The 8,489-nt window shown below is 47.0% G+C and overlaps 1 protein-coding gene across 2 annotated transcripts in view; it reads left to right on the top strand.

Moving 5' to 3' along the window:
* The first annotated feature begins 1,314 nt into the window (after nucleotides 1–1,314).
* Nucleotides 1,315–8,489, top strand: part of HHAT (hedgehog acyltransferase) — a 145,581-nt gene continuing 138,406 nt past the window's right edge. Inside the window, exons 1-6 of one of the 2 annotated variants that reach the window (XM_032684273.1) lie at nucleotides 1,315–1,427; nucleotides 1,706–1,831; nucleotides 3,239–3,306; nucleotides 4,529–4,642; nucleotides 5,273–5,467; nucleotides 6,748–6,960. In XM_032684273.1, coding sequence (XP_032540164.1) covers nucleotides 1,738–1,831; nucleotides 3,239–3,306; nucleotides 4,529–4,642; nucleotides 5,273–5,467; nucleotides 6,748–6,960 — 684 coding nt within the window. In that variant the 5' untranslated portion in view covers nucleotides 1,315–1,427; nucleotides 1,706–1,737. The remainder of the gene's footprint in view (nucleotides 1,428–1,705; nucleotides 1,832–3,238; nucleotides 3,307–4,528; nucleotides 4,643–5,272; nucleotides 5,468–6,747; nucleotides 6,961–8,489) is intronic. The other variant, XM_032684272.1, reaches the window with a different exon arrangement.

The following is an 8,489-nucleotide window of genomic DNA, read 5'->3' as shown; positions in this document are numbered from 1 at the left end:
GTGGAGTCACCATCCCTGAAAGTGTTCAAGAAATATTGGATGTGGCACTTAGTGCTATGGTTTAGTTGACATGGTGGTGTACAGTCAAAGGTTGGACTTGACCATCTTGGATGTCTTTTCCAACCTTCATGGTTCTATGATTCTTTGTTTCTATGCCTTCACCTGGAATATTAGACAGAAGCCTGGCTTTCAAAAATCTGGAAACAAAATATTGAGGATGGAAAGAACACCTCAAACTGATCAGGGGAACAGAAATACTATTTTATGAGAGGGTCTGACAGATCTAGCAAGGTAACATCTGAAAGGTTTCCCCCATTAAAAAATCACATCACTGATGTCAAAACCAGAGAAGGTTAAGAGTCACATGGTGCCAGGTCAAATGAGCAGAGATTGCCCAAACTTTTCGGGTTGGAAAATTAATGTGTTTTTAACACTAGGAGCAGTGAGGTTTATTAGCTGTGTCTGCAGTGCCAGGACCCTTGCTAAAATGCAGGTCGACCCAGGAGGGAGTTATCAGCACCAGCACTTTCAGCCCCATGTTCCTGTTTTGGTGGTACTCTTCAGGCCTGCTAATTTCTCAAATTCTGTCATGATAACTGAAAAAACAGTGTCCCTGCATTAGTGTGCCTTGCACACTGGCAAAGATGGGTGGAAGGCTGTGAGAGGCTGTAGGTGTGTGCACCCTGCAGTGTGTACACCGTGTAGGTGCCTGTGTGCACCTTGTAGGTGTGTGTACACCCTTTGGGTGTGTGCACCATGTAGCTGTGTGTACCCGCTGTAGTGTGCATACCCTGTAGCTCTATGTACACCCTGTAGCTGTGCACACCTGCTGTAGTGTGCATACCCTGTAGCTGTGTGTACACCCTGTAGCTGTGCACACCCTTTAGCTGTGCGCACACTCTACAGCAGTGTGCACTCTGTAGCTGTGCACATCCTTTAGCTGTGCGCACACTCTACAGCAGTGTGCACTCTGTAGCTATGCACACCCTTTAGCAGTGCGCACACTGTAGCTGTGCTCACCCTGTAGCTATGCACACCCCGTAGTTGTGTGCACACCCCGTAGCTGTGCTCACCCTGTAGCTATGCACACCCCGGAGCTGTGTGCACACCCCGTAGCTGTGTGCACACCCCGTACCCGTGCTCACCCCGTACCCCGTGCACACACCGTGCCGCCGGCAGGGCTGCGGTGCCGCCCGGCGGCCGGGAGCGGTCGCGCAGGGCCGGGGAGCTCCGCCCCCCTCCCGCCCTCCGTCGGCTGGGCGGGCGCAGCCCATAAAGGGGCCGGGCGGGAGGGGGGCGCGCGTTGTCCGTGTTGTGGAGCAGGGGGAGTGGCCGGGTGCAGGGTCACTGCTCGCCGCGGAGCCGGAGCCTCGGCCCGAGGCCGTGGCTGCCGCTCCTTCCCCTCCCGGCGGCGCAGCCCTCTTCAGGTAATGGGGGAGCGGGGTCCCCCCTCCACTCCCCTCGGTGCCGGGTTGGCGAGAGCAGCCGGGGTCCAGCCCTGATCCTGTTTGTACTTCGAAGGTCTGACCAGGTACGGGCCGTGCTGAGCCCTCGGACCCGGGGCCTCCACGGCCGGACAGGACTCGCCTGCCCTGCCGGCGGAGCGCGGGGACCGGGGCCGCAGTGCCCGGTGCGGGCTGTCCCGCTGCTCCGTGCCCACCTGTCCTCCACGGGGAAACCTCTCCGATCCTCTCTTTGCCCGCAGGGAGGCGGCCGACGGGATCAGCTCCCGGGCCGATGCTGCTGCCGGCCTGGGAATTATGGCTCTACGGGCTCCTCACCGTGGGCTCCCACCTCTACGCGTTCTACGAAGCGCACCAAGTGTCCCGAAGTAAGTGGGGAACGGGGTCGCGCTTGCTCCGGCGGTGCTTCCCGCCCGCGGCTGGCGAGGCTGCTTAGCGTGAGTTCTGCTCTTTTAGTTGGTTTCTACTTAGTTCCCTTGCGAAGAGCGCCTATGCTCTTCCCAGCTTGCCAGCCAGCCCTGTGCGAGGAAGCAGTAGGCGGGTGCCACCTGGGCAGAAAGCTTTGTCCCAGGGCTTTCTTGCCTTTGAGTGCTAGGAACGCCCGTGGCAATCATGTCCTGGCAGCTTTTTGTCAAGGAAAAGTCAGGGAGATCTCTGAAGCTCAGCTACTCAGATAAAGAAAGTTCAGTCAAGTTGGGGTTGAACTGTCTTGTTTTTCCTGTCTAGTCACCTGCAGCCTCTTGCACGTGGGTAGTTAGGAAGCATCCATGCCTTGTGATGGTGCCTTCTGGGGTCTGAACCTGGGGAGGCCCCAGGACAGGTGGGTGCTCCCTGCCTGGAACTCTGGGCTCCTTTGCTAGGTTCTGGGCTTGGAGCAATGGGTGGGTTGTCTGTGCAGCCTTGGAGTCTGTTTCCAGTCACCTGCTTGTGCCTTGTGTAACCTCTTGGTGGTTGCTGTTGTGGTGACTTGGTTTGGATTCAGTGGAGCTATGTAGTGCAGAGCCTGTGTGTGAGTAAACTGTATGAATGGGTCTGTAGGTGGGGGTTTAAATGATTTAAGTACAATTTGCAGATGAAAAGAAGCAGTGTTTCTAGCATGTTGATATTCTAATGGAAATAAAGGTGGTATTATAAAAGTATAACAAGCTAGAGAGGCTCATTAGGGAAATATGTATTGCATCTTGTTAGGCTTTAATCAGCAAGGTGTTCTACACTAATGACCCAGCTATCTCTTAAAAGACCTCAAGGGAAAGAGTGCCAGAAAGGCACTTGCAGAGCAGTGGACAAAATGTTAGGTAACTGGCTCCAGGGCTGTCCACTCACGCATACAGCAAGTCTTCTGTAGAGGTGGCAGAATGTGATGGCAGCAGGTTCTGTAGGTGGCATTTCTGAGTGCCTTTTCCCTGCTCTGGCTGTACTGGCCGCTCTCAGGTCTGTGTGTCCCTTCTGCTCTGGTGGGAGAAACGAGGCAGTTCTGAAAAAGGGGAATTGAGGGTGCTGTTTTTATGTGGTAAAAGATGGGTCACTGTGTGTTACTGTCCCTGTTGCAAGGGGGAATCAAAACACGTTCTTGGAATTTGCATTGCCATTGCTGTGGGGCAGAGCTGTGGCCTGGTTGGGCAGCTCAGCTGGTGATATGCCCCTCCCTGGATCTGGGTATCCCCATTGGTGGAGACAACATGGGAATGTGTTGCTCTTGAGCAGCAGAGGACCCATCCCTGACTCTCCCTGCTCTGGCTGCTGTGTCCTTAGCAAAGGTTTGCTCTTCCCTGCAGAGTATGAAGCTGTGATGGACAGAATGTTTGGGCTGGACCCAGGAACTCTCTTTTGGGGCCTCAAAAAGGTAGGAGGGGTGATAGATACCAGCATCTCTAATTTTGAGGCAATAATACGAACACTGTGTCTCCATACCCATTGCACACCCAAGCTTCTGATTCAGCTTCAGAAGTTTGTGGTAACTTGCAGATTTGGATATTCATAGTTAATTTTAGATTGTTTCTGGTGAGGAAAAGGGGTTGGCTGGGTGTGTATAGATCTAAGAATCATAACTAAAGTTTTGTTTCTTTTCTTGATCCCTGTCTTAAGTGTCTATCCTTTGCTACATCACTTAATAACCCTCTGTTTTACTGTTTGACCTTAAAAGCTTTGATCACCCTTGACACTTCCTGCAGCCTTTCCCCCCTTTTTTTCTGTCACTGGGTGCTTTGGATAATGCATAACATCAGTGAGCATGCGTTTCTCTTGGTTGGTCTGTAGTCCAGCATAGAGTAAACAGATTTTTTGAGTGATAAAGTCTTAAAGAAATGTGGTTGGTATTAAAAAAAAAAAAACCAACAAAACAAACTAATAAGAAAACAAAAAAAAACCAAACCCAAACACCCCCCCCATCCCCTTGCTTGCATTTCTTCAAAAGGATATGAGGTCAAAAGCAACTAATGCAACTAATATTGAGGATTACTCGTGCAAGACCAGGAATGCATGTCTGTGGAAGTGTTTTGGAGTTTAGGCCTGCCATCACTGCTGATAAGGGAAGCCATAGTTCAAGAAAGCCATAAAGCAATTGTTGAACTTCTAGTGAGGCTCTGTATTTGACAGAGGGCTACCCTCTTACCTAATTTAGGTAAAAAACTCATGTCATGGAAACTCCAGCTGACCTGACTCCATCTGATTGCAACTAGGCTTTGTTGAAACGGGTAGTTAAACTTTTCTTTCAGCAAAATGCCTTTTCACTGGAGTTCTTGATTTTTCAAGGCAGAGCAGAGTTGCTCTCTTAATCCCTCAGGAGAGATGCTGCTTGCTCAGTTTCAGCACCAGTGTGATGTTGAGGAGTCACAACACTGTCTAAAGCTCTTTTTTCTTGAACTTTGCACCTTTGGAAGTCAAAATGGTGCTGTCTGAGTTCACTGCTGTACTCAGTCCAACTGGATTGCTGACATGATGTTCCTCAGATGTAGAGTTCTGTTGGGTAACACACCCCTAGTGTGTTAGAGAGATGTTCCTTTGTTCTGTAAGAACATGCATTTATGGCCAGATACACATTGTGACCAGTTCTCTTCATACCACAGGACCCCATGGACTTTGAGTGGAGCTACTGGATCGAATGGGGAAGGGAACGTATACTGTGGCTTCTGGCTGGTCACCTGCTGGTATCACAAGTGTCCGGGCTCCTGGTGGAGAAGGTATGTATGGATTTTCTTCACAGCAGGGAGTTTCTGTGACTTTCAGTTTACTCTGAACGTGGGAAGCTCGGCACTGAGGCCACTGAATGTATTAAATCCCACTCTGTGGGGTGAATTGTGTGAGTGGGTCTGTAACAATGCACAGGTGAGACCATGTGGATCAGTTACCTTAATGTTTTGGAGACTTCAGCTGCCAACTCGTGAAAGCCTCTGCCTTGTTGTGAACCATTAAACAGAGTCGTTCGCCTTGTACATGCAAGAAGGGTGCAGTTATTCCTTTCCAAGACTGTAAAGTGATGGCTGCTTGGGTTTTGCCATGATTGCTAGATGATTGCATGATTGTGGGAAATGATCTGTGTGGTGTCACACCTGCTAGACTGGGGAAGGAAAGGAAGAAGTTATGTTCTCCTGCAAATTAGGGAGACTCTGGATTTCACATGATGCTGTTACAGGAACACCTTCCCCTTCACCTTTATGGATACTGTTGGGTTTTGTGTATTTTCAAATGTGTTCTTAACCTTGTTGACTGTATTTATCTCTACTGAAGACCCCATGCAGGACTGCACAAGTATTGGGTGCTTTTTTCCTTTCGAAATAACTAACAGTTGTTAATTTTTCTTTTTCTGACAGTATAAACCATGGTGCTTGATGGTTTATGGAATGGCTGCCTGCTGGTTGTTACTGGGAATCAAGGGGTTTGCTGTCATTTTGTTACATGCAGCTGTTTCATTTGCTGTGGCTCAGTTTCAGCTGTCACTCCTGACGTGGTTGTGCTCCCTTATCCTGCTGTCCACTTTACGCATACCAACTGTGGAAGAAACCAAGGTAATGTGAGAAGGACTAATTAAGCATCAAATTAATTATGGTTGTGGTTGTCTGTAACAGCATCTACCTTTATGACAGCACATTGTCCCTTCAGTTGATGTAAGCAGGGTTTGGTTTGAAAAATCTTAGGCAGTAGAGCTGCAATGACTCGTGCTGGAGCTTCTCCAGTTAGAAAAGTTATATCTCTTGATCATGGTGGCCAGTGCACTGAGACAAAAATATGTGCCTCAATGTGTAAATGGTATTCAGTAGAGCTGGAATATGATAATACTTTACTAGTGCTCTTTTAAACACATTTCATATTCTTTGGAACTCTAATCATACCAATTTGAGGTGCTGCTTTTTAGGGTTGTATCTAGGAGTTGCTCAGCCAAGCCTGCCTGTACCTTATTGGTGACTGTGGACTTCTACAGGGAGGGAGATTGTTCCTCCAACACTTTGATTTGTACCAGATGACTTATTCCTCGCAACTGGTTGATGCAAGCTCAGTTTTGTTCTTTCTCTGGTGAATTTTTCTGGGTAGTACAGATTTTGGAAAAACTGTTGCTCAGTTGTGAGGAAATGTCCTTGTTGCATTGACTTGGACCAAGGGGAAAAACTGGGCATCTGTTACAAGGCTTGTTGCCCAGATGTTCGGGGAAGGGGAGATGAACATGTAGGGTCTCTGCAGGTGGTGTAGTCAGGTTTGTGCTTTGCCCTGAGGAGGAGAGGGCCCACTGCAATACAATGTAATCAACCAAACTACATTTGCTGATGTTTTCAACTTTTTTGTGATGATACATTTTTGTTGTTGGAAACAAGTGTGACACCAAGTGTCAAAAACTCAAGGGCTCAGTAACATCTTTTCAGCCTTAAGCTTTCTTTGGAGTGACTGATTCTTTTCAGATCTAGCACCAGCCCTAACAGTCCCTTGGCTGTCTCAGTAATGTTGCCAGCTGGTTTGAATATTGTATTACTGGACCAAATCTGAGGGAGAGAATGACATTTCTGTAAGAAAAGCTCTCCTGCTGTCATAGTTCTTCACAGCCTAATCTGTTTCTGAAATCAAGTTGTCTCTTTATGCTGGCTGCAGAAGCTGAGGAGGACACTTCTCCATCAACAGCCAGTGCTTGTTCATGTGTTTAGTGCTGTTCACTTCAGATGCTTATTCCAGCTGCCATTGGCTTTAGTTGCTTCCTGCTGATGCTGACCCCAAAAGTTAGGATCTGAGAGGACATTGCTGTTTTGCCATACAGAAAATACAGCATTATGCCATCATGATCTGGCTTTTTGTCTTGCAGAGGAAGTGGTACGACACTGAAAATGAGTATTATCTGCTGCTCTTCACTGTGTCAGTCCGCTGCCTCTTCTGCACTAGCTTCAGCCTGGAGTACTGCTGGCATGGACCTACCCAGAAGTCATCCCACTCATTCCCATGGATGCTGGCATACGTGTTTTATTATCCCACATTCCACAACGGACCCCTTGTGAATTTTGATGAATTCAGTAAGCAGGTAACAGTGGCTGTTGTTTGGGTGTCTAAAGCTAACTTCCACAACATTTTGAAATCATCGAGTAATATTATAGGAATGTGACAATTCTGAGTGCATCATTGGGAATCTGGCAATGTCCTGGATATAAAATTTTAAGACAAACCTTCCTCCTCGAGTTCTTCCACTTCACAGGATGTTTTTATCCGATGTCAGATTCATCCCTTCAATCAGGCAGCCAGTGACATGCTTTGTTACATTTGGAAAGTGTTCATAATTTTAACATGCAGCTGCTGGACTTGATTTTTTTATTCTCTGTCAGGTGGAATAAAGTATTGTTTTCAGGATAAGATTGCTATTAACTCTGAAACAGATTTCAGAGTCACAGAAAGATGATAGTTTGTATTGGAAATTCCTGAAGAGTCCAGTTTCCCCTCATATTGATGTGAAAACATGGTTATTTACTTGGAGCACTTTGCTTCAACTAGGAAGCTTGTTCAATGTGTAAGACCTACTAATCTTAAGAAATGCTTTTCCTAGTCCCTTGCAGGCTGCTTTTCAAGCCTGCTTCTACATGACAGAGGAAAACTCCATATTTTCTTTCTTTATTACTTTCCATATTGGTCGGAAAAGAGTTTCAAAGTTTGCAGTGCCCAGCAGTTGATTCAAAGTGCACTATACAGGATGTGTTTATTGCTGCTATTTGAAAAGACTGCTCATAGAACCCTTTAAATGAAGCTGAGACTGAGATGAGGGTTTCTGCTGAACACACCTGAAAGTGGAAGTTCTGGAGTTGGAGACAGTGAAACTGCTGTATGTTCCAAAGAGTGTAGTACCAGTTCTGGCAATTGGTATCCACTGCCAGGCAAAAATGAGGCACTGACACTTTGTCAATGGCCTTGTTGAATTTCTGGCTTGAAGTGAGGCATAGCAGTTCTTCTCATGGCTTTGGGGGCTTGTTGTGCAAATCCCTGTGATAAAATGGTGGTCACCAAGCTTTCATCTGGTTGGTACAAACGAACCCTCCAAATGAGTGTGCGTGTTGGCTGTAATACCTGCTTGTGATTGAGGGTCCATGCAGATGGGTTGGTTACTTCTCTTGTACATGCGTTTTTGGTGGTCAGTTAGAGACTGGAGAAGGAAATGTTGCACACAACAATAGATGTACAAAATGACTGTATTTTTAGGCAATCCTGTGTTTCTGTTGTTTGATCCTATTCTCTTTTCTTGCAGAAAGAAGGTGCAATAATAATATGCCAATGTGTTTACTGTAGTTAGCAGTGTAAGTTTGGGGCATCTTGAGAAGCATGTCAACTGCAAACCTTGTCTTATCTGGTGTTTAACTTGCACTTTCATTTGCTCAGCGTGTCATGTAGGTCTTGCTGACTTTGGCAGTGCTACAGGAGAAAAATTAAGAACTGTCGTCAAGTAATCAATTCCCTGTAGCTGTTAAAAGTTGGAGGTGTTTTAAGAGCAAGCAGTCATTGTTTCTGTGTTTGGAAGGGCTGCTACTTGGAAAACCTTCATAGCTGTGCTTTCTTTAATCTTTTTAC

The sequence above is a fragment of the Chiroxiphia lanceolata genome, chromosome 3, assembly GCF_009829145.1.
Source record: "Chiroxiphia lanceolata isolate bChiLan1 chromosome 3, bChiLan1.pri, whole genome shotgun sequence".
Classification (NCBI taxonomy): Eukaryota; Metazoa; Chordata; class Aves; order Passeriformes; family Pipridae; genus Chiroxiphia; species Chiroxiphia lanceolata.
This window is presented reverse-complemented; position numbering and strand designations above follow the sequence as displayed.